Source organism: Synchiropus splendidus, chromosome 2 (genome assembly GCF_027744825.2).
Source record: "Synchiropus splendidus isolate RoL2022-P1 chromosome 2, RoL_Sspl_1.0, whole genome shotgun sequence".
In the NCBI taxonomy this organism is placed as follows: domain Eukaryota; kingdom Metazoa; phylum Chordata; class Actinopteri; order Syngnathiformes; family Callionymidae; genus Synchiropus; species Synchiropus splendidus.
In genome coordinates, this window is record NC_071335.1 from 13,632,141 (window position 1) to 13,656,821 (window position 24,681).

General features: G+C 44.1%; 1 protein-coding gene across 3 annotated transcripts in view; it reads left to right on the top strand.

Annotated features, from left to right (window-relative positions):
* The first annotated feature begins 1,744 nt into the window (after positions 1–1,744).
* Positions 1,745–24,681, top strand: part of LOC128753372 (myosin-9-like) — a 30,472-nt gene continuing 7,535 nt past the window's right edge. The window contains exons 1-43 of one of the 3 annotated variants that reach the window (XM_053855008.1): positions 1,745–1,903; positions 5,759–5,952; positions 6,052–6,192; positions 6,264–6,420; positions 6,623–6,650; positions 7,133–7,226; positions 7,514–7,534; positions 8,810–8,902; positions 8,980–9,043; positions 9,316–9,414; positions 9,641–9,784; positions 10,554–10,649; positions 10,739–10,815; positions 10,880–11,074; positions 12,641–12,814; positions 13,023–13,196; positions 13,893–14,007; positions 14,369–14,559; positions 14,646–14,767; positions 14,863–14,932; positions 15,000–15,160; positions 15,241–15,349; positions 16,066–16,197; positions 16,294–16,500; positions 16,572–16,709; positions 16,783–16,906; positions 17,165–17,336; positions 17,414–17,626; positions 17,970–18,114; positions 18,191–18,397; positions 18,474–18,578; positions 18,757–18,909; positions 18,990–19,238; positions 19,321–19,533; positions 19,602–19,814; positions 19,903–20,064; positions 20,138–20,266; positions 20,559–20,647; positions 20,719–20,842; positions 20,913–21,121; positions 21,223–21,331; positions 22,770–22,942; positions 23,013–23,661. In XM_053855008.1, the coding sequence (XP_053710983.1) occupies positions 5,767–5,952; positions 6,052–6,192; positions 6,264–6,420; positions 6,623–6,650; positions 7,133–7,226; positions 7,514–7,534; positions 8,810–8,902; positions 8,980–9,043; positions 9,316–9,414; positions 9,641–9,784; positions 10,554–10,649; positions 10,739–10,815; positions 10,880–11,074; positions 12,641–12,814; positions 13,023–13,196; positions 13,893–14,007; positions 14,369–14,559; positions 14,646–14,767; positions 14,863–14,932; positions 15,000–15,160; positions 15,241–15,349; positions 16,066–16,197; positions 16,294–16,500; positions 16,572–16,709; positions 16,783–16,906; positions 17,165–17,336; positions 17,414–17,626; positions 17,970–18,114; positions 18,191–18,397; positions 18,474–18,578; positions 18,757–18,909; positions 18,990–19,238; positions 19,321–19,533; positions 19,602–19,814; positions 19,903–20,064; positions 20,138–20,266; positions 20,559–20,647; positions 20,719–20,842; positions 20,913–21,121; positions 21,223–21,331; positions 22,770–22,942; positions 23,013–23,121 (5,886 nt within the window). In that variant the 5' untranslated portion in view covers positions 1,745–1,903; positions 5,759–5,766 and the 3' untranslated portion in view covers positions 23,122–23,661. Of the gene's footprint in view, positions 1,921–5,758; positions 5,953–6,051; positions 6,193–6,263; positions 6,421–6,622; positions 6,651–7,132; positions 7,227–7,513; positions 7,535–8,809; positions 8,903–8,979; positions 9,044–9,315; positions 9,415–9,640; positions 9,785–10,553; positions 10,650–10,738; positions 10,816–10,879; positions 11,075–12,640; positions 12,815–13,022; positions 13,197–13,892; positions 14,008–14,368; positions 14,560–14,645; positions 14,768–14,862; positions 14,933–14,999; positions 15,161–15,240; positions 15,350–16,065; positions 16,198–16,293; positions 16,501–16,571; positions 16,710–16,782; positions 16,907–17,164; positions 17,337–17,413; positions 17,627–17,969; positions 18,115–18,190; positions 18,398–18,473; positions 18,579–18,756; positions 18,910–18,989; positions 19,239–19,320; positions 19,534–19,601; positions 19,815–19,902; positions 20,065–20,137; positions 20,267–20,558; positions 20,648–20,718; positions 20,843–20,912; positions 21,122–21,222; positions 21,332–22,769; positions 22,943–23,012; positions 23,662–24,681 lie in introns of those variants that run through there. The other 2 variants (XM_053855009.1, XM_053855007.1) reach the window with 2 other exon arrangements.

A 24,681-nucleotide genomic window follows, 5' to 3' on the forward strand; every position in this document is an offset into this window, starting at 1 on the left:
TCTCTCGTGTCTCAGCTGACCGAGTGTGCAGTGTCCCTACATGTCTCCAGCTGGTGGCTGAACCTGAGCAGTGAACCCGCGGGGCGTCCTTGCTGCCCCGCATGCGTCTCTCCAGTGACAAGACAATCACCGGCCTGACATGATTCAACAGGAGCGCTCGCCTCACCAGCTTACACAACTGACTTTTGTCTGTGTCAGGTTACACTTTCTCCATGTAGCAGAGCATCTGCAGGCGTGTCCCGCCTCTGTGTCACGGCCTGCTGTGTTCACTGAAGAGGAGTCCTGATGGTTTATCTGTCAAGTCACGAGCAAATATCGCGTGGATGAAATGTTTTGCACTGTCCCTATTCATGAATTAACATATTCATTGACTTTTATTTTACAAGTTTAAGACATTACGTGATCCACGTCCCTGGGGCTTTGGTAAACAGGTAGTGCCGTCCAACAATTCACCAATTTACGAGCTTCATTTTCCCACACCAGGCGGGCCTGTGGTCACATTCCACAGGGCCTCGTGTGGCCCCGGAGCCGCACATAGGCCAGTCTAGCTTTGGCTCCGGATGCATGCTGTTGTGAGCTGCTCCTGGATATTAGGGCCAGTACTGCAGCACACCTCCCGACCTTGAGCTTTTGCTCTGCAGCTTCTGAGCGCTGCAGATCAACAATAAACATGCGTCGCCATCGTGAGCCAGTCGTGTTGCCACACGCTCCTGTATCAGCTCATCTTTGATATGGCACAGACTTTAGGCGGCAGCAGGAGCCTTCAGTAATGACAGGGTCCGCAGTGGAAACTTTACACCCGAACACATCAGAGCCCGCCTCCTGCTCCTCCGTGCTCAGCCTCCTCTCAAATCGCTCTCTGGCCTTATAAGGAAGTGAACTAAAGCGGCTGCTCATTGGTGCATTCGGCTCCAGGTAACATGCTGCTCAGACCCCTGAATCGTGGCCCTTTTTTCCCCACAGCGAATAAAGAGGTGTGTTGCATTGTTTATCTTTGAAAACAAGCCTGCGTCTGAGTGAGCTGCTGCGGTGCAGGAGACGTGCATGAAGCCGAACGCACACGTTTTACCTTTAAAGGAGCCACTCGTGTGTCATCTTCCACCTGGATGAGCGGAGCCACGCCCCGGCTCCCGGCTCCTGGTGCAGGTTCAGTCTGGGCCCTGCATTCCAAACCACACACACACACACGTACACACATGAGACGACACCCCAATTAATATACATGCCAGCCAAGTTTATGAGCTGCACACTGAGTGTGGCTTGGTACACGTCGATGGTTGTTGACATATGAGAACTTTATTTATATAGTCATATGGTAAAATACTTTCACAGCTTTTAAAATGAAATATATGAAATATCAGTTTGTTGCAAACTGAAAAGCTAAAAATGCTCATTCTTGTCTGAGCTAAACTTAAAAAAAAAAAAAAAAACTGTCCAGGTTAAAGCTACAAATTAAGATTAAATACTTGACATTACCCTGCGAATAAAAGCGTATATTTTAAATATAGCGCACTGCAAATTGCTACAAAATATATAAAATGGAGTGAATTAATAATAATATAATTAAGTGCTGCCGCTAATACAAACACCAGGGAACAACTCTTTGAAACAATTATTTAGAGGACATTAAAAAAATATGCACAAAATTGAGAAATGGTGGAGCGGTGCATGAACGCAACACGAGGCAGGAAAAGAGACGAGGAGGAGGGGGAGGGGCGTGGCCGCTTGAACACAGGTGACAACAAAGTTCGGGCGGACTGAGGATTCTGGGCGTCCATCCTCTGAGCTGCCGGACCGCGCGGACGGCGAGAGAAGAACCCTCCAAGACCAGTTGCGCTTCTGGAAACCAGGAGTCGTCGAGCAGAACCAGAAGAGAGTGCACCTGCAGAACAACCCAAACCAGGTGAACAGCTGCGCTCAGTGAGTGGAGAAATCACACTTTGTTCTCACTTCGAAGGAAACGTGTTTTGTGACGCAAAGGCGCTGTATTTTGCGAGTTTCCTGAAGTGGTTCTCACGTGTTTGAGCCATTTAATATTCTGTGCCCGGGGCCAGGTGTTCTCATCAGCGGCGGCCCTTTAACTGCGCGCATGCTCAGATGTCGCCTTAGTGTGGAAAAACCAGCGTCCATCGTGAGGAAAATACAATCTTCCGCTTGAGTCAATCATAAGCTGACAATTCTTCATTTATTTTTTTTTGTATAATTCTTGTACTGTTGACTTCGTTAAGGATGCATGCATGTAGCCTTTGCCACACCTGTTGGTATTGTGTGTTACTTTAAAGTCTTTTCCCCCCAAAACCTGCAGACAAATATGTGTTTTTTTGCTTGGTCGAGCTACAGCAATGACTTGCAAAGATGTTTCTTGGCCTTCCTCTTTTTGGTATAGCAGTGACAGTGCTGCAAGCCCATTTTTACCTCAAGTGATGAGATAACATGCATTCATAAATTTAGCCATGTTTAATTCTGCACCAGACCTTATGAAGTGCCAGCACATAAAAGCCTGTGTGTCAAGTACATGCCTGATGTGGCATTAAATACAACTCCATTTTGACATGGTATAGAACTACATTTTAAATGAAACACAAATGGTCTCAAGTTCATCATGTGCTCCTTCACTGTAACCACGGATTAATAAGCAAGCAATTTAGAATGTTAAATACATCAATCTGTCACATATTTTGACAGATTTCCAGTGACTCGTGCACAAAAATACTGGGACAGAAGCAAAAACCTCTAGGGGTTTGGATGAAATCTATATAAAAAAAAATAGATATTGAAATCTGAATTGCATCTAAAATTCTATGTAAAAAGTCAGTATGTTGACGCCACGTTATCTGCCTTTTCAAATTGACTTCACTGAATTACTTTTTAAGCAAATCATTTCAGGAGTAGCGCCTGCTGTAACCATGTGACCTTTTCGGCTGTTTGTTTGTGCATGGTGTTGAAGATGTGAAGAGTGAAGTGGTTCGCTTTGTCCCCAAAGTGTCAACACTGAGATGTTTGTGCAAGTTCCTGAGGAAGTTGAACCACGGTGGCTAGCTTTAAATGTGGATGCCAAAAGTTGTCAAGTGATCGCTGACGGTGCTGCCAGCCCAGTGTTTGATCTGCTTCTAGTCGAGCATGATAATGCTGATTTAAATCTAGTGTATTGATGGGGTGCGCACTTAAATCCATCCATGCTCCCTGAATTTAATGCTAGTTTTAAGAATGAATACTTGCTGTTCACTCTGTAAACAATATAACAGACAAGATAGTTTTTTTTCTTTTTTCCCTCCAAGAATCCTACTGACTGGATTCTGGAAAGTTACGCTGCACATTGAATGTTTGCTGATGATAAACAAACCCATACCTCATGGAGGATGTGAGCAGATGACACTTCACTGCCCCCAGTGATCGGCAGTCTTCTACACTGAAACCCTGAGCCCTGACTGTGCCTGAAGGCACATCACAGATATCCGTAGTGTTCCGGACTCTAATATAGACCTGGGCAAAGCGTGGCCCGTAACTGTATTTGCTTGGCTCCCGTGAAGTTTGAGGTACACTGATCATCTATAAATGGTCCTCTTTTTTTTTTTTTTTTACTGTTCTGCTCTTGTTAAAGTTAATAGTTTTCTGTTTAAGAACATTATTTTTTCATTTGTAGTTTTTATGACTGTAAATTGTTTATAATTTGAAGGCTCCATATCTTTGTCCATTCTTTCTTTTCGTTGCAGTCGTAGTATATAATTTGGCTCTTTGTTGAATTTAGTTCCCGACCACTGTTTTGCATAGCTCATGTTATAAAAATACTTAAACTACAGATTGCATTGGTTTAAGTTGTTCTCATTGTTATTGCTTTGAAGAGAACTAACTAAAGTGTATGTTCCCACTGTAAGAACATTTTGCCTTACTTTTTGACCAACTTAAAGTGATTTATGGCTGTGTGTAATTCCTGGTTAATCCCTGATCTTTGAATTGTAATCGCCCAGAATTCAAACCACAATGAAAGGATTATCACAAACGGGCGAGCAGGCTTGATTTAACAGACGGGAGTCGATGCATGTAGGAAGGGTGTGGCCGCAGCATAATCGCACTCCTCTCCTTGCCCAGACTTGCTTCCCAACATTTTTACGCTAAAGCATCTCACCCCCAACCTCTTCTCTGGACTTTTCCAAAAGAAAGATCCCAGTCTGCTGCCTCTGAAAGACATCAATGATGATGAAGAAGATGATGAAGGATGATTGTTGCGGACTACATGAATTTGGAGTTTAAACTGACCAGAGTGGAGGGTGATAACAGAATGTAAACGCTGGTTAAAAAAAGCTGGAATTTGTGGAATTCTGTCTAATGAGATGGTGAGGATGGAATTCAGTCCAGATAGGATCTACAGGGCGACGAATTTTAATAGCTGCTGGGAGAGTGTTGACTTGTTTTAATCATCGGTTCGAAATGGCAGAACTGATCTTGTTGGTGTGCATGTGAGGGGAGGTCATGTTGAGCGCCGGTGCCAACAATCCCGAGTCTCTTCATGTCCTCCAATGATTGATGCTCGCACAGGAGGCCTCAGTTTCATTATGCAACCTTAAAAACTCCAGCGTTTTGTGCCCGAACCTGTCGGTGTTCTAGGTCCCTCATAAGTCTGTCAAGACTGGGTGTTTTTTGAGTGTTTGCGCTGACGCACCTTCGTTCAATAGTTTTGTGATTTCTCTGTCACATGATGAACTCCGAATACAAACATCTGCCACTTATGACAAGTGACATGTTGAACATAAATATGCTGATCAAAACATACTTGACATTTCCTCGAATATTTGTCCTTGTCTCTCTTGCGATGGCTCATATGTCATATATGTTATGAAACTGCTTATGCACGTGCCAGCAAATCTTATGCGTATGGACCAGCTGGTTTTTTGCATCAGCTTCTCTCTGACATTGAATGCTTTGTTCAAAAATAAAAGTGGCAATGTTTCAATGTAAGAGCTCTGTTAGAATACTAGAAAAAATTATCGCACACCCTAGTTTGACTCACTCCTTAAGAGGAAATAAGAGTACAAACAAAAATCTCTCAAAAAGCGTCTGTATGTAGAATATTTGACACCAGAATTGAAGTTATATCAATGCACAGATGAGTGAACCTGCATCCAACACATTTTGTGGTTGTGAAAGTTAAATTTCCCCCCCATCAGAGCAACCTCATGTAGTGTCCTTTGTCATCGATGTTTTGGTTGTGACATCACACTGTGTAATGTTGTGTATCTGGACTTGTTAGCCATTTGGAAATGGCCTGTAATCTCTGTAATTAATAAACGAAATTCATCTCTTGAAATTTCAGCCTTAGTGAAAATGGCGAACTTGCTCGCCTACACTTGCGAATCCTCCTCCTCCGACCTGCCATTGTTTCATTTTGAGTCCACTGTACATATTTAAACCTCTTCTGTGTCGGATAAAGTGAATATTTTGGTCAATAATAGAAATCAAAGTCTTGCTTTATGGCATCAAATTTACTCATTTAGTTTCAAGTGAAAGCCCAGACAAGAGTTCGGTCATATTTGTGTATTTAAATGCATGACTTAAAAAAAAACCAACTCATTAGACTTATTGTCATTGTTGTTAATGGTAGCATGCTGCTTTTAATGATGGACTATATCTTTAAATGACACATGTTCACCCAGGTTAAGGCTTTACTCTGGAAGGTCATGATATGGTAAAGTTGTACGACTAGAGAAAACTTTGAATGCTTCTTGCATGATTCCATAGCCCTCACTGTTCCCCCTCACAGAAGCAACCATGTCAGAAGCAGACAAGTTTCTGTACGGGGACCGCAGTGCGGTGAACAACCCCATGGCTCAGGCCGACTGGGCGACCAAGAAGCTGGTGTGGGTCCCCTCAGAGAAGGTGGGCTTCGAGTCCGGGTCTGTCAAGGAGGAGCTGGGAGATGAGTGTGTGGTGGAGCTGACCGACTCTGGCAAGAAGGTGAGGAGAAGTTTGAACTTGACTTGGAGAATGATTCTAGAGCAGTGGACCAAATTCAAGTGGGTGTTTTCATTAACACCTTGTTTGTGTAAACATCAGGTGAAGGTAAACAAAGATGACATTCAGAAGATGAATCCGCCCAAGTTTAACAAGGTGGAGGACATGGCGGAGCTCACATGTCTGAACGAGGCCTCGGTGCTGCACAACCTCAAGGAGAGATACTACTCTGGACTCATCTATGTGAGTGTGGTGCACAGCTGAGTGCTCCAGCAGTGGCTTCACCTTGACACCGCCGTGTCTCCCTGCTCCAGACGTACTCGGGTCTCTTCTGTGTGGTGGTCAACCCCTACAAGTACCTGCCCATCTACACAGAGGAGATAGTCAACATGTACAAGGGAAAGAAGAGACATGAGATGCCGCCGCACATCTATGCCATCACAGACACGGCCTACCGGAGCATGATGCAGGGTAGTAATGACTTTCGTAAAATCCATGTCCTTAAAAAACATAAGAGGACAGATTATAGAAAAAACGAAACAATGTGATCATCACCATTTAATTGTTCATTGGACGTTATTTGAGATCATTAAATATTTTCTTTCTGTTATAAACGGACATATAAAATGTATAAAAACTGATTGAGTTTTAACTGTTGCCTTTTTTTTTTTAGACCGCGAGGACCAGTCCATTCTGTGCACGTAAGTTTTAACACTGATTCCTTATTAAACTCTGCATGCGAAACATGTTGACAAAATTGCGTCTTCTGTGCCCAGTAGGCGGATGATGTGCCAGTAGATCACTAAGGTAGCTTCAGGTGCTTGTGAGTCACATGACTCGAGCAACTCAATAAAATCCTTTAATCTGTCATAAACTCATCAAAACATGATCTCTAACATTTATTTACCTTTGGTTTGCATCAACCACTGAATGAAGTGCAGGAAGTGTTGCGCATGAATGAACAAGTGTTGCATTGATTTAAACTTATTTGTTGGCACAATGTCCATTATATCAAATTCAGTATTGCGTAAATGTAAGATTTCTGTCCTTGGCAGTGAGACTGAATAGTTCTTTGGCATCTATGTTGTTCATAAATGTATAAAATATTTGGCTGCACAGCCGGTGAACTTGTCACTCAGTGCGCTAGATGACTTTTATTTGAAGCCTCTGTCTGTTCCTGCAGTGGTGAATCTGGAGCAGGGAAAACCGAAAACACAAAGAAGGTCATTCAGTACCTTGCTCATGTCGCCTCGTCTTTCAAGTCTAAGAAGGATCAGGTCAGTCGTTGGATCACAGCAGTTATTCATCTCCTGTGCTCTGGCCAGCATCTGCCGTTAGTTTTCCAAGCAGAGCTTTAATGCTAAGTTTCACTCGATTGACTGCGGCTACTGCAGCACATTCCTCTCTCAGGCCTCGACGTGTCAGGCTCACGCCTGTGACAGGAATTGAAGCAGAACTTGGTTTGGTTTTACGGCAATGTTGTGTGTGAAGCTGATATCCCGTAAGAGCCTCCATGTCAAACCTCATGGTTCATATTGACTCATTTCTCTTTTTCTTTCTTTAGGGCCTCGCAGTTTTGTCACATGTGAGTTCATCACGCCAGTGTTTGAATGCATCACTACTAACAGGAAATGTGTTTCTGTGTGGGCTTGGTGAGAGAGTGACTTTGTGATGGCTTGCTGAGCAGCGTTTGTGGCGATTACGTTGGTAAAATCCTAAGCCACCGCCCCCGGGTCTCTGTGAGATGAGGGTTCATCATATTTCTTTTTCTCTACCTCATCTTACACAATGTCAACATTTTGATCTGTATGGCATTTAAATTCTAAAGTGAAAGGAAAGTTATATTTGGTGTTTTATCTGGCATGTAGTTACTGTATGTTGAAATCGAATGTATGCCATTAATATAAAAAATGCATTTGTTGAAAGGGTTGTACAGGGTCATTTATAACAGAAAACATGCTTTTTAAACCCCCCCCCAAAAAACATTGGCATTGGAAAAAAGTTTCAGCCAAATTGCGGAAACATTCTTATCTAATATCTCAAATATTACGGGATATTTCTTGACTATATGACACAATGTTGAGTTTGACATGTCCATTCAGTCCCCTAAAATGTAATACAATAGTTTAATGTCCCATTTGGAGGCTAGACCTTCCAGTCATGCAGTTTAATCATCGGATTATGGGAAGAATAAAGGCAGTCTAATCGAATACAAAACATCTATCTGTCCTTTTCCTCTGCTTCACTAAAGTCACGTCGTGGGGGCAGCTGCCAGGACAGAGGCCACTCTTGAAAATCTAAACCATAAGGATAATTGTTCTATCCATTTTCTCTTGAGTCACTCATTTAAAACATGTCTTCATTTTCTGAAATGCACTAAAACCCATAGTTTATTTGACTTCACCCAAGCACTCTGACAGCAGGCAATTCCTGACAGCCTCTTTTGGTTATGAATTGAGGAGAGGATAGTAACCTAATATCCCCAACAACAGCGAGGAGTGTAACTCGTATTAGGCCAACGTGTCCCACCCTGCCCTGCAGACATGGGCCCTTATCTGTGATAGTTGTTTGCAGGAGTGTTTGTCTCTCAGGGGTCCTTGCTGTGCTGTGTGCTTCTGGCTGCTGCCTGCATCGACAGGGAGGCTTGTTCAGGGTTCTGTACTTGAGTGGGCTTGCTGTGCTGTGGGATGTGTGTTGGAATGTGCACCGCTTCATGTTGTCGTCCGTCTGGTTGATCACTGATAACATCCCTGGAGGGACTTCTTTTATGTTCAGGGCACAGTTTGCTTCACTGAAGGAGATCCAGCGGAAACACGAGCGGAGTTTTTTGTGTGATGAAGGTTGTGTTTGTGGCCTACAGGGAGAGCTGGAGAAGCAGCTGCTGCAGGCAAACCCCATCCTGGAGGCTTTTGGGAACGCCAAGACGGTTAAGAACGACAACTCCTCAAGATTTGTAAGACATGGCCGTCATGCAGTTATAAATGTATCAAGTCTTCACCTGCAAGTATGGATTACTTTGTGTCGTCTTAGGGAAAGTTCATCAGGATCAACTTTGATGTCAACGGATACATCGTGGGAGCAAACATCGAAACTTGCATCCTTTTCCAACAAGCTTAAGGAAAAGTTGTACCTCATTTTAAGAGGCTTTGTATTTATTTTGGTAGGAATCGAGATGAATTGGTTTGAAAGGTATCTTTTTTTGTGAATACCTAAGCTTTTATTCACAAGTGAGAATCACTTTGTCTTATTGTGGCATCAAAGAAATGTTTTAATGTTACCATTTAATTGATGACCATAAATAATATTTAAATAACGCAGTTCATGTTGGTTGGTGCTGCCGTCTTTCCTTAACACAACTGCCACCAGATCTGCTGGAGAAATCCCGAGCCATCAGACAAGCAAAGGAGGAGAGAAGCTTCCATGTCTTCTACTACATGCTGACTGGAGCTGGAGAGAAACTACGGTGTAAGTACTTGCCGTGTTTCACCGCTGTGCTCTCAGGAGGATACAAAATATTTGTTGTAGCTGAGCAAAACTTGAATTTCCAGTACACTTAAGTGCGCCTGCTCAAAGTTGCAGTGCACTAAAATTACATCAGTGATTGATGGCTTTTTTTTAAAGCAAGCACTATTGTTTGCATTGTTCTGACACAAATCTCCCAAAATATTTAAGTATTTCTCTTCTCCACCAGCTGAGCTTTGCTTGGAAGATTACAGCAAGTACCGTTTCATCTCAAGTGGAAACATGACCATCCCTGGCCAGAATGACAGTGATCTGTTCACTGAGACCATGGAGGCTTTTCAAATCATGGGGATCCCTGAGGAGGAGAGAATTGGTAATCATTGTTTCACTTGGACCTTCAGTCTTCTCTTCTTTCTCTTCCGGCTTGTCCCTTCAGGGGTGACCACAGCAGATCACCTTCCTCCATCTCACCCTGTCCTCTGCTTCCTCTTCTCTCAAACCTACAAACCTCATGTCATCCTTCACCACCTCCATAAACCTCCTCTTTGGCCTTCCTCTCCACCTTCTGCCTGGCAGTTCCAACCTCAACATCTTCCTACCAATGTACTGGCTCTCTCTCCTCTGTACATGTCCAAACCATCTCCACCTAGCCTCTCTGACTTTGTCTCCTAAACACCTGACCACATGTGCTGTCCCTCTGATCTACTGCTTCCTGATCCTATCCATCCTAGTCACTCCCAGAGAGAAGCTCAGCATCTCCAGCTCTGCCTCCTGTCTTTTCCTCAGTGCCACTGTTTCCAAACCATACAACATTGCTGGCCTCACCACCCTTTTGTACACTTTCCCTTTCATCCTTGCCGACACCCTTTTGCCACACATCACACCGGATCAGTTACGGTAGAGAAGACACCCATCTCCTAATTTAAGTTGGACTGATGGTTGGACTGGTTTATGGTCAGAAGATCTCCACACTTGAATATAAAAAAGTGGTGGTGGTCAAGTGAGGTGCTTGGCTGAGAGTGTGTCATGTTAATTCCATTCTATTCAAGTGTGAACATTCTTAACACTTGGATAGAGTCTTGTATTTTCAGATGACTTATTTTCTCTTATTGATAATGGAAACTTGTGTCCAATCTGTTCAGGCTTGCTGAAGGTCGTGTCTGCAGTTCTACAGCTGGGAAATATGACCTTTAAGAAGGAGCGCAACTCTGACCAAGCTTCCATGCCTGACGACACCGGTATAGTGATTCATCAGCAGATCTGCTCTGCTAATTCTGATATTCCTGTTTGCGTTCTAAAATATGAACATTTTTTTTTTCACCTGAAGCTGCCCAAAAAGTGTGCCACCTGCTGGGAATCAATGTGACAGACTTCACCCGTGCCATTCTGTCTCCCAGGATCAAAGTCAGTATTGGAAAGGAGGACCATGAATGGAAATCGTTTTATTTGAATTCACGTTCAATCGCAGGTTGGAAGGGACTATGTCCAGAAGGCCCAGACTCAGGAGCAGGCAGAGTTTGCTGTCGAGGCTCTGGCCAAAGCTTCCTATGAGCGCATGTTCCGCTGGCTGGTCATGAGAATCAACAAAGCTCTGGACAAGACCAAGAGACAAGGGGCGTCCTTCATCGGCATCTTGGACATTGCTGGGTTTGAGATCTTCGAGGTAATTTGATCCAAACAAAAAAAAATGAAACGGTCTCCAGCACTTGGCTAGGATTTTGAGCCGCTGTTCTGAGATTTCTCTTCAGCTGATTTGGAGTCCAACTTTTCCCTGTTCTTGTTGAGACATAAGTGACTCACAATGGCAATGCACGTCAGCAGAGAGGTGTATTGACAGCAATGCCCCCTATTCTGGTAAAAAAAAAAACCCCGACTGTCTCAAATTAGAGACAGTTTTTATGAATCTTTAATGATTTTATATTTTTCTTTAATAAATTCCTTAAAATGCTAGAACCATTTTATGTTGGTCCTCAAAACAAATGAGAGCTAAATTAATGACAGGGTTTTTATTTGGCCAATAGATGGCGCTCAGTTTAATGCTTGCATGGAGTTTCCTTGAAAGGTCAGTTTAATCGCAAAATACAGTGAGCTGAGAGAGCTTAGTGTGTTATCTGGGGAAATGACCGTTTTACAAACTAGTCTGTTGGTTGTGATTCTGTCGAAGATGGAAGTTTTTGCGTATAAAAAATGTGATGTGCAAGAAGTGGCAGTTCTGCGTCAAACCCTGAACAACAGATTTAACTTTACACGACAAATTTCATGGCATGTGGTGACTGGCCTTGGCTCATGTTGCTGTGTAAAATTTGTTGGCAACACGCAAATGCAAGTGTCGTGAAGCAGATAACCTGTTCCTACTACCTCGCATACCGAAAGCAGCTCATTCAGTTTGTTGCTACCAGGGTCTCCATTCTGACACTACAAATTGATTTAGGAAAAACTCTGTTTTGGCCTTTTTTTTGGATACTTTTGCCTTAACACAGGGTGTTGTTAAAATCATGTAAAATTATTGAGCACACTCGTGAAGAATTTGACCTACTTTTAAGATTATATAACCAGTGATTACCTCAGTCAAGGAATTTAAATGTAGAACAACTTAGGAATTACAGGCTTCCTATTTGTATTTCTCAACTATTTGACTTTAATTTTTAGTGCAGTTTGGTTTTACAGCACTTGAAACATGAATACACTTGTTACCACTACCCTCATTTTACAAGAACTGAAATCCTCTAGTTTATAAAACACATCCTGCTCATCCTGTTGGCACAGTGCACTGAACTTAACTGTCAGAAACTGTCTACAGAACAACCATCCGGGAATATACAGAATTGTTTAATCCAGTAATGGATTTAATGGAACATGTGATATCTTGGCGACCTTACTGCAGTAGTCACAGTGGCCACAATAAGTGTTCGTTTTTTCCCCCCTGGTCTTCAAAAAGTTGAAAAATGATTTTCCAATGATCCATTGAGATACCTTACAAAGGTCAACATGACTGTCAGATGAAGACGTGACATGTCTAGAGTCATTTGTTAATGTCAAGAAGTCAACATTAGATACTGAGAGATTCATACCAAGTCAACAGATCTGATTCCATTTCCCTGCAGGGATGTCATATGCCTTTTTAATGCTTTCATTTAAATTATTATTTTCTCTTCTGTTTGGTCTTGCCTATGTGATATTCTGATGACTATTTAAAAATAAGTGAACTTTCTCTGATCTCCTCGTTCAGCTGAACTCGTTTGAGCAGCTCTGCATCAACTACACCAATGAGAAGCTGCAGCAGCTCTTCAACCACACCATGTTCATCTTGGAGCAGGAGGAATACCAGAGGGAGGGCATTGACTGGAGCTTCATTGACTTTGGACTTGACCTACAGCCTTGCATTGACCTCATTGAAAAACCTGCAAGTCATTTTCCATTGTTTTATTTTCTGCTGTTGAAGGCAACGTTTATTTCAATTCATATGAACCTAGAACCTCAATGATCACTTTATCAATTGTATTATTCTGTGTGAGGAATGAACGGTGTATCTTTAAGTAATAAAACTAGATCAGAATTGTGAGGCTTTTTGTTGCCTAGTCAGGGATTTAACACTTTGTTCTTCCATCCAGGCTGGTCCTCCTGGTATTCTGGCTCTGTTGGATGAGGAGTGCTGGTTCCCAAAAGCCACAGACAAGAGCTTTGTGGAGAAAGTTGTTCAGGAGCAGGGGGCGCACCCCAAGTTTCAGAAACCCAAGAAACTCAAGGATGATGCTGATTTCTGTATCATCCACTACGCTGGGAAGGTAACCTCAGTAGTTGATAGTGTTTATACAGCATCTTCAGTACCAGAATAAGGTGATCAAACATTTGAAATGACCTGCATTGTCTTATTGGTACATCCTGTTGTCAAACAAAATTATACTTTTGTGAGTCAGACATCTACATGGTTCATTTCCAGGAAAAATGTCCAGAAATGTTCTTAAGCTAATACTGGTTAGCTCTACTAACTTGACCAGTCCACCATGCTCACGCCGTCACCCGGGCAGCAAGGCTGGAAATGACACCAGTCAATATTGTTTCATGGGAAAGTTCTCAGGCTCCGGTGCTTATCTGGGGATTTTTAAAGGGACCTGTTATTTGTTTTGTATTAATGACGGCACCTTCACAAGTGTCTAATTTAACCAAGTAAAGTGAGTTGTTGTGACACGTTTTATGTGTGGAGAGAGTAAAACAAAGGATGTAAAGAACGCACGCGACCTCATCTAGTTCAGAAAATCCACATCGTGTTATTCAATTTCTCTGCTATTAGCATTTTGAAGAGGAAAAAGCAAATATTTAACCTTCTTCTGTCAACATCGTAGAACAAATACACAGTTGGCTCCCGGGATGCTATTAAATGCCACCAGATAACCTGCTGCTACTTTTGTTTTTTGATCACAGACTTTTACGGTGTAATTTCTTCAGCATTTGTTTAATGTTGAGCCTGTTTTGGGTCGCAGGTGGACTACAAAGCCGACGCTTGGTTGATGAAAAACATGGATCCTCTGAACGAATGTGTGGCCACTTTACTCAATCAGTCGACAGACAAGTTCACATCTGATCTATGGCGAGACAGTGAGTGTTCTTGTTTTTTTTTTCTTCCCCCAGTTAAATCAGTTGACGTGCGTGAGCCGCGTTCTCACTAAAGTTGAGGTTCCATCCCCATCTGTTGTCGGATCAGGAGAACTGCAGTCAGAAAGCAGACGTTTATCAAAACAGCTTGAGAGGAATTTGACTCTGAATCATTTTGTATCAAGTATGTCAAATATTCACTAACCCCTTAAATATTACTAACAACTGTTTGAGGATCATTGCTCATTTCAATTTCAATTGGTTGAAACGAAAGAAGTCACTCGTGTCCCGATGAAAGCATTTCGGTCCGCAAAAGCAAGTTACCTGTATAGTAAGCACCTCTTTCATTTGCGTGCTCTTTCAGTGGATCGGATTGTCGGCCTGGATAAAGTGGCTGGGATGTCTGACTCATTGCACGGTGCCTTCAAAACCAGGAAAGGCATGTTCCGAACTGTGGGTCAGCTGTACAAGGAACAGCTCGGTAACCTGATGACCACCCTTCGAAACACCAACCCCAACTTTGTCCGCTGCATCATCCCCAACCATGAGAAAAAGGTTCACTGTGGGCTTGATTCAGTAATTGTTGTTCCAAATATTACTTGCGTATTTCAACAAACTGTTCTTTCCATCTTCCGTTTTAGGCTGGGAAACTGGAATCTCACCTGGTTCTCGATCAACTCAGGTGTAACGGAGTGCTTGAGGGGATTAGAATCTGCCGACAAGGTTTCCCCAATCGTATTGTCTTCCAGGAGTTCAGACAGAGGTGAAGTGGAAAATGATCGCTCTTGTTGTGTTCCACTTTTCAAAATAAATCTACAATCAAACAGAAAGCATGTGCTAAGTTCTGTGTTCCTCCAGGTATGAAATCCTCACCCCAAATGCCATCCCCAAAGGCTTCATGGATGGAAAAAAGTCTTGTGTCCTCATGGTAAGAACAAAAAAATATTTGACATTGAAAATGGCAGAAGAAATGTAAGGATTCTCTACTGCGTTAGATCAAAGCCCTGGAGTTGGACCCCAACCTGTACAGAATCGGCCAGAGCAAGGTGTTTTTCCGGGCCGGCGTGCTGGCTCACCTGGAGGAGGAGAGGGACATGAAGATCACAGATGTCATCATCAGCTTCCAAGCCTGGTGCCGCGGATATGTGGCCCGCAAGTATGAATGATCTACCGTCCTGTCGTCATGTTAGACTACTGCTCAGTGCACGTCAGTGATGAAATCAAATATAATTTCAGAGCCTTTGCTAAGAGACAACAGCAGCTGATGGCCATGAAAGTGATCCAGAGGAACTGCGCTGCTTACCTCAAGCTGAGGAACTGGCAGTGGTGGAGACTTTTCACCAAGGTACCATTGTCTGACCATTTTCATCTTACAAAGTTCTGCATCGTAGAGTTAATCTCATCTGTAGAAACAAAATACTGAGCCATGGCTAAACTGTCCATGTCATGTATCTAGGGAAATGTAACTGGTGGACCAAGTGAAGTTGCATTAGCTGCTGGGGTATGTGGTACAATTTGGGAGTTCTCAATATGCGTTGGGTTCAGTATTTAACTGTCATTAAATCAATTCACTTAACCTAAAATTTACGAAGTTGATGTACATTTGTTGCTGGAGCATCATTTACAGCAGTGTTGTACTGGATCATTGATTGCATTATGGGAACTGTCGTGTAGATGGTGTGAGTGCGACTTGCCATCAGCTTCAAACGGCGTCTGCTCGCTGAAAACTTGAAGCCATAGTAGCGTGTTAAAGTACAATTTAGTGTTTATCTCTGGATAATAGATAGATAGATAGTAGATAATAATAATAATAGATAATAAATGGTTCAAGATCCGGAGACCAGGCATAAGTGGTGCGGAATGATGTGAAGGGGCTGACCCGGGCAATGACCTGGAGATTTCAGTTATCGGCCGTGATGTGACCTGGTTCACTCTCTTCACATTCGTTCTTGAGGTATTTTCAGAATTCCACTGGATCACTTTCCACTTAAAGAATCCACGTCCTCTCAACCACCCCAACTATCCCTGTTTCAGTACCAATATTGTTTGTGTGTTTTTCAGGTGAAGCCTTTGTTGCAAGTGACCCGGCAGGAGGAGGAGATGGTGGCTAAAGAGGAAGAACTGGCAAAGGTGAAGGAAAAAGAACAGCAGGCCCAGGAGCAACTCCAAGAGTATGAGGCCAAGCAACAACAGGTGTGACCAACTGACCAAGTGTTAGCCGGAATGGTGTGGGCAACATTGAGGTCTTGGTGCCTTTGTTTGACTTGGCCTGTAATGATTCTTCACCAGCTCAATGCTGAGAAGTTGGCTCTTCAAGAGCAGCTTCAAGCTGAAACGGAGCTGTGCGCTGAGGCTGAGGAGATGAGAGCTCGTCTGGCCACCAAGAAGCAGGAGCTGGAGGAGACCCTGAATGAAATAGAGTCTCGTCTGGAAGAGGAAGAAGAACATGTCGTCCAGCTGAATGCAGAGAGAAAGAAGATGCAGCAGAACATCACAGTAAGTGTTTTTTTTTTTATTTTCACAAACAGCTGTAGAAAGAACTTGCTAAGTTTGTCACCCTCTGATAGGAACTGGAGCAGCAGCTTGATGAGGAGGAAGCAGCCAGACAGAAGCTTCAGATCGAGAAGGTCACCACAGACGCGAAGCTGAAGAAGATGGAAGAGGACATCATGGTGCTGGACGACCAGAACAACAAGCTCAACAAGGTCTTGATTGAACAACACTATTTGTTTGCGAAAATGTTGCTTTTAATTGAAATATGTGCCTGTTGATTTACAGGAAAAGAAACTGTTGGAGGACAGGATTTCAGAGTTCACCACCAACTTGACTGAAGAGGAGGAGAAGTCCAAAAGTCTGCAGAAGCTCAAGAATAAACATGAAGCCATGATCACTGATTTAGAAGGTGCAGTGTTGTCGTTCAGTGTCAATTGAACCAGTGTTGAGGTCTAACACAAAGCATTTAAAATTGCGATGCATAGCATAAAAGTGTTTCGATAGAGAATGGAAGACTATACACACAGAATTATTGTGCGCCCAGATGCCAGGAATTAGAGATTTCCAAAGGTTTGTTCATGTGAAGATCAGAAGTTGGGGGTGGGGGACACATCAGTTGCAGCTGAATGTGAGAAAATAATTGAAAATGCGTGTTTTGAAATTTCAGATCGCCTGAGGAAAGAGGAGAAGTCGCGTCAAGAGTTGGAAAAGAATCGCCGCAAACTGGAGGGTGATTCCACCGAGCTCCACGACCAGATCGCAGACCTTCAGGCTCAGATTGAAGAACTTCGTGCACAACTGGCGAAGAAGGAGGAGGAACTCTTGACTGCTCTTGCAAAGTTGGTGCCCAGGATGGAATCTACTTTTATGACTTTCCCAGTTCGGTTTTGGTGTCTAATCCTAAACTTGCCTCCAGGATTGAGGAAGAAGCGGCTGCAAAGAACACAGCCCATAAGAAGATCAGGGAGCTGGAAGCGCAGATCTCTGAGCTGCAGGAGGATCTGGAGCTCGAGAGACAGGCGCGCAACAAAGCTGAAAAACAGCGAAGGGACCTAAGTGAAGAGCTGGAGGCTCTTAAGACCGAGCTGGAGGACACTTTGGACTCCACTGCAGCGCAGCAGGAGCTCAGGTAAATCTGAGCTGTTGCTTGAAAGATAGAATTTGGTCAAAATGAGGGCAAAAAACTTCTATCAAGCTCGTGAAATAGAAAAATTTCAAAATCAATAATGGTATTTCAGTTGAGCTCACATCATTCTTTGGAAGCATTTCCAAAATGTATAAAAACAGATTTACTGTATTAAACTATCAGGTCGAATTTAAATCTGGGACACCAATGAATAGTGTATGAAGGCCTGCTGATGTCGACATTATTTCCCATGCAAGTCAGAAATGTTCATGAAATATGTCTGGAGGATTTCTAAAGGTGACAATGCTGTACTAATGATTTTCATGGATACATCTTTCCGTCACAGGAGTAAACGTGAAACAGAAGTGGCTCAGCTGAAGAAGACTCTGGAGGACGAAGCCAAAGTTCATGAGCAGCAGATGGCTGACATGAGACAGAAACATAACCAGGCTTTTGATGAGCTCAACGAACAGCTGGAGCAAGCCAAAAGGGTAAGAGACTTCTGCTCATGCTCGACAATGTTGAGGAAAAGTTTGGTTCCATGATGCCAATGTTCCTTCTGAACAGAACAAGGTGTCAGTGGAGAAGTCTAAACAGGCCCTAGAGAGCGAATGGAACGAGCTGCAGATCGAGCTGAAGACTCTAACACAGGGTAAATCCGACTCTGAACATCGACGCAAGAAGGCAGAGACTCAGGTTCAAGAGCTGCAGGTTAAATTCGGAGAAAGTGAACGACAGCGCCAAGAACTGGCCGACAAGATGACAAAGACGCAGGTAGAGGCTTTGGACTTTGACTCATGAATCAATGATTTGAAGGTTTGATGGACCGAGCTTTCCCTCTGGTGACTAGGCGGAGCTGGATAACGTGAGCAGCCTCTTAAGTGAAGCTGAAGGCAAAAACATCAAATGCAGCAAAGACTTTTCTTCAGTGGAGTCTCAGCTGCAGGATGCACAGGTCAGTATTTGGCTGCTCGATCTCTGACACTGACCTAGTGGAGATTATGGAAGTCAATCAAGATTCTTTAAGTGTCTTAGCTTCCTTAAATGCGACTTTCCATAATAATGCAGGTTCATATTGTGCAGTAACTAGTGAAGAATCACCTTTGAATTTTCTCTTGCGTTCCTGTTTCCAGGAGTTGCTCCAGGAGGAGACTCGTCAGAAGCTGTCCCTCTCCACTCGCCTACGACAGATGGAGGATGAGCAGAACAACCTGCGAGAGATGCTGGAGGAAGAGGAGGAGAGCAAGAGGAACGTGGAGAAGCAGGTTTCCACTCTGCAGGCTCAGGTCAAACTCAAACCGCTGGTCTTTTGTTGCAGTTTGTTCCTTGACTTTAAGTTTCAGCTTCTGCTGTCTTTCCTCTACAGATGGCTGAGATGAAGAAGAAGCTAGAAACTGAGAGTTCAGCACTAGAGGGCGCTGAAGAGGGCCGCAAGAAAGTACAGCGTGAGCTGGACAGCCTGACGCAACAGCTGGAGGAGAGGACTGCCGCCTATGACAAGCTGGACAAAACCAAAACTCGCTTGCAGCAGGAGCTGGATGACCTCATGGTGGACCAGGATCACCTGCGGCAGATTGTCTCCAACTTGGAGAGAAAGCAGAAGAAGTTTGATCAGGTTTGATGACCACAGGATTACTTCAGTTGCTGGAGAGAGTTCTCCTCCTGAAAGCTCTCAATCCATTCCATTTGCCGTCTAGATGCTCGCTGAAGAGAAGACCATTTCGACTCAGTATGCTGAGGAGCGTGACAAGGCCGAGGCAGACTCCAGGGAGAAGGAAACCAGAGCTCTAAATCTTGCCCGTGACCTGGAGACGATGACAGACCTGAAGGATGAGCTTGATCGGACCAATAAGTTGCTCAAGGCTGAGATGGAAGACTTGGTCTCCTCCAAAGATGATGTTGGCAAGAGTGTAAGGACCGAGAGAAGGTTGTCAGGTCTAGTCAGTGGATATGGACATCTTAACTGCCTTCTCCTCAGGTTCATGAGCTGGAGAGGTCCAAGCGTGCCATGGAGCAGCAGCTGGAGGAGATGAAAGTTCAGCTGGAGGAGCTGGAGGACGAGCTGCAGGCCACTGAGGACGCCAAACTGCGTCTGGAGGTCAACATGCAGGCCATGAAAACCCAGTTTGATCGAGACCTGCAGGCCAGAGATGAACAGGGAGAGGAGAGGAGGAAGCAGTTGGTCAAACAGGTGAGTGTGACTGGGGGTTGATGTTTGGGGGCAAAGTATCCTCTGTCCAGTGGGATAAAAGTTGAACGTTATGTCTTGAATATTTCAGGTGCGTGAGATGGAACTTGAGCTGGAAGAAGAACGCAGGCAGCGCTCCCAAGCTCTGTCATCCAGGAAGAAACTGGAAATGGACTTGTCCGAGCTGGAGCAGCAGATTGATGCTGCCAACAAAGGCAGGGACGATGCCTACAAACAGCTGAAGAAACTGCAGGTACAACTGACGTCTCAGTTCGCTGACGTCATCAGAGTCTGGAGTCTCATGTCATTGTAACTCCATCCTCAAGGCTCAGATGAAAGAACAGATGAGGGAGCTTGAGGAGCTTCGTTTGTCCAGGGATGAAGCCTGCAATGCCACTCGGGAGGCTGAGAAGAAGCTGAAGACCATGGAGGCAGATGCACTGCAGTTCCAAGAGGTACCCAGATGACCGTCCCAGTACTGGCTTTGAGTGAATGAAGGATATGGCGAGATTCTGGTGAAACATCTGCCTGCGCAATAAGAGGACATGAATGTAAATACTGAAATAACTCATGAGCTGCTGGCCTGGCCTGAATTGTCACAGTAAATGATGAGAGAACCGAGTATGCCGCCTGTAAAAAGTCCATTTTATATGAAAAGAAATCTTCCGGCGAATAAAACTAGTTCATAACCTTCACATCCAGTGCCACTGATAGTGAATCGTCACTGTGTTTGCCATGTTCTTCCAGGATCTAGGCACAGCAGAGAGGCTGAAGCGTCAGGCCCAGACAGAGAGGGACGAGCTCCAAGAAGAAATCACCAACAGCAACAGCAAAAAGTGTGTTGGATCTTTGAGATTTCATCGGTCGATACGATGTTAATTCCTTGTTTCTTCTGTGTGCTGCTCAGCACCATGTTGACTGATGAGAAGAGAAGGCTGGAGGCTAGAATCAGTCAGCTGGAGGAAGAGCTGGAGGAGGAGCAGCTGAACACGGAGATGGTCAACGACCGTCTGAAGAGAACCACGCTGCAGGTGACCTCCTTGTCCCGTCGGGATGATGGCTCCCCACTGAGACGCGTGCTAACTGTGCTTGTGATGTCAGACGGAGCAGCTGACCACTGAGCTTGCTGGAGAGCGCAGCACGTCTCAGCGCCTGGAGGGCACTCGAGCCCAACTTGACCGGCAGAATAAGGAGCTGAAGCTGAAGCTGCAGGAGCTGGAAGGAACCATCAAGTCCAAATACAAATCCTCCATTGCCACACTGGAGGCCAAGATCCTTCAGCTGGAGGAGCAGCTGGACATCGAGTCAAAGTGAGTCTCTAGTTCGGATTATTTAATAGAAGAGGTAGCAAACTAGCGAACAGACTCTGAGAGGCTTCCAATTCCCTTGTTTTTGTGGTGTTGTTCCACAGGGAGCGCCAGCAGGCCAGCAGACAGGCCAGACGTACCGAGAAGAAGCTGAAGGAGGTGCTGCTTCAAGTTGAGGATGAGAGACGGAACACAGAGAACTTTAAAGATCAGGTAAGTCAGTGACTCCTGAAGCGGACTCCTATCCCTCAGTCAAACAGTCATGCTCCAACACATCAAAAGACATTTTGCTACCTCAATTGGTTTCACAGTATTTGACGGAATCCATTTTTTCCCCTCTTACACACATTTTCTTGCAATAAGACAAGACATTACATGCTTTATTGGCTTGAGTTTCCCCACTATAAGGCTAATAAAGGACATCTCATCTAAAGAGCCTGTTTTATGATCATTTTGATGTATATAAAAAAAAGATATTTATATATATATAATAAAAGAAACAAAAGGCGACTACATAGTGTGCATGACATACTTGCTGGTGTGCACCACCACTCGTGAGCAGTGGACAGTAATAAGCAGTGATATATTTTTTTTAAGGCTACATCCATACGGAAATACACATTTTCCTCTTTGATTATCTTCCGTGCTCTGAAAACGTTTGAAGAGCTGCAACAATCCACAAGGATGCAGTACATATGCCAGGACTGTGGTGGCGCTCTAATGGACTCGCAACAAATAAGATGTCACGGCACATGCTCACACAAAGCTTTGCGCCAACTTTAGCTCAGTAGCTTTGCAAATTTCTACTCTTCTAATTTCTACTCTATAAGTTCCTGTTTGATTGCTTGCTGTTCACTATACTGGCAGAGAAGCAGCAGATTTTCGATAAGTATTGATATGATGAACACTTGTTGCTGTTTTGTTGTGAATTGGTGACAGAACCAAGGCCCACTGGGCAATGGCATCATTTTCAACACTGTCCAGATGAGCTGTCCACACCAACATGGATCCACCCTGCACCCATTGTTGCTTTTAGAAGCGGTTTGACCCCCTGGTTTGGAGAAAGTTTTTGAGGCAGGAGTTGGGCCTCTTTCCCAGATGAGGGAGGGATCTAAAAGGTTTATCACAGCCTTCAACACATGCTTCCTTCCCTGCGTTCATCACAAAATCAGCCAGCCAACAAAGTTGTGCTCTGAGAAAAGCTCTGGAAAATCCAAGATGACAAGTCATGACCAAGAAACCGGACTTGAATGACACTGTTCCAGACATCATGAACTGTTGTTACCTTCAGATGGTGTTGTTTTTGTCGTCTGTTTTCTGCAAAATACACTGTTTGTAGTTACAGCAAACATTTAGTCAGATATTGATTAGTGGATATTACATTGTTTAGAAATGTCAATGAATATATATAATTTGGATCTGTGTATGGAATTTTTTTTTTCTTAAATTCAAAAATAAGAGATTGAATTGATCTTGAAGTATGTGGCCAATTAAATGATCAACCCGTAACAGGAATTTTCACCTTAACAATTATGTAATGAACACAATGTAAAGGTTAATAATGGGGCTTTATGGTAAATATTTTTCACACGTCGTGTCTGACAAAATGAACGAGAACGACCCGAAAGTAACGTCCACTGTTCCCCTGCAGGCGGACAAGACAAACAGCCGCATGCGGCAGCTGAAGCGTCAGCTGGAGGAGACCGAGGAGGAGCTGACCCGAGCCAACGTCTACCGCAGGAAGCTCCAGAGGGAACTGGACGATGCCACCGAGTCGGCAGACGTGATGAACCGGGAAGTCAGCAACCTCAAGAGCAAACTCAGGTACAGACTAATCTGAAGCTCTTCAGTTGAACCTCCGAGTGGCAACACTGACGCTGGCTGTGTCCTCCAGGCGCGTGGACCTGCCCTACAACATGAGGCGCACGGTCAACCGCACAGGCCTGGACAGCGATGAGGAAGGAGATCTGCCTGCAGAGCCATCAGAACCTGCAGCAGAGTGAGCAGAACTGCGCCAAGAAGAAAGAGAAATCATGAGCATGAAAGCCATAAGTGACAGCCTCTGCTGTCTTTTATCCGCCTCTTCACACTGTCGTCTTTGACCTCTGTACATGGTTTGTGGGCTGTTTTCTACTGATGGAGTTGATTTGGTTTTACTGGTACAATTGAACTGCTGTTGCAAATTTGGGGGAATCTTCAAACACGATGCAGGTTTTGCACAGATCAACTGTGGGAGGTTTCACTCGGTCTTGGGGGACAGGTCATTTTGGGGTTATCTTGGTCCCTCGTCCCAAAACTGCACAAAGCCTGAACAGATACACTGGTGGGGAAATGATGTTCTGTGAGTGTTTGAATGTTGCTGGTGGTGGGTCGTTGCACAGAAACCCCCTACACTGCAGGTGCTCTGTGTTCTTGAAGCACTTCCCGTGGTCACATCACTGCTGTACTGTTAAACCTTTAGTCTGAGAACTGTTTTATTGCTGCTCTGGATTTTAACCACTGCTTTACTTCCTGGAATCAAACATTAAATGCAATTTATCTCTCTCTGTTTTATTTTCTTTTGTCATTGTAAATAATGCACAACGAATGCAAGTCTAAATGTATGCAGGGATGTACAGAATGGTTTGGTGATGTGTCGGCAAACCACTGCTGAAGGGGACAGCACAACTCATCTTGACTATAACCTTGAAGAGATTCCATAGAAAGATCAAGTAGGGCAACAGGGCACCCGGAAACAGATCAACTGCACAATGGTGAGGTGGTCAAGACTCTGTGTTGAACGTAGCTTCAAGAGCTTGATACTCCGATGGAATACGAGTCAGATCAGTGGTGTCAATGTGGGGGTTATGGTTGAGAGGCCAGGGGTGTTCAGGCTTTACAGGAAGCAAGAACAAAGAAGCTTTCTGATGGTTACAAGACACGACAATCCAAAGCATGAGCTTCAAGCTGTATTAGTGTGCAGCATGGACTGACAGAGAATGGTGCAGGGGCAGTTTTGGGCAATGAAACTTAAAAGGTGTCTGCTGCCAACGCTTTTCATTGTCAACTAATCTTGGCAGCCAGTCTTTGTAGTTTTGATGGGTTTTGTCGTAAAGGACTGAGTGCTGAGATTTGAACACAACCAAGAGGTTGTGTCAAGAGTGTTTCAATTGGTCGGATGTGCGCTCGTATATAGTCATTTAGTCTACACCCGAGCGTGTGAGTAGTTCCAGTTGTGGGAGCGAATCAGAGCTCAGAATGTTAGAGGCGGGATTTACGTAGGTTGTCAATCAAGAGACCCGGCTCGGTAGCATGCATGTATGTGTTCGAAACTCACGGAGTAAAAAGTAAAACTCAACCGTTGTCTTGGTGTGGTTCTTCACTTGGCAACGACACATTCAACAACGGACAGTTTTACATGGTGTCAGAATAGTGAACGACTTTCGCCGGCCGGTACATCGCCTCCTCATTCTCAACTTTGCACATCGACGGCGCGACAACTACGGCAGAAGGTTTTCGCCGCCCGGATCCTGTTGTTTTTGATGAAAACGTCGCCGACAACTGGCGAGTTTTTGAACGGGAAT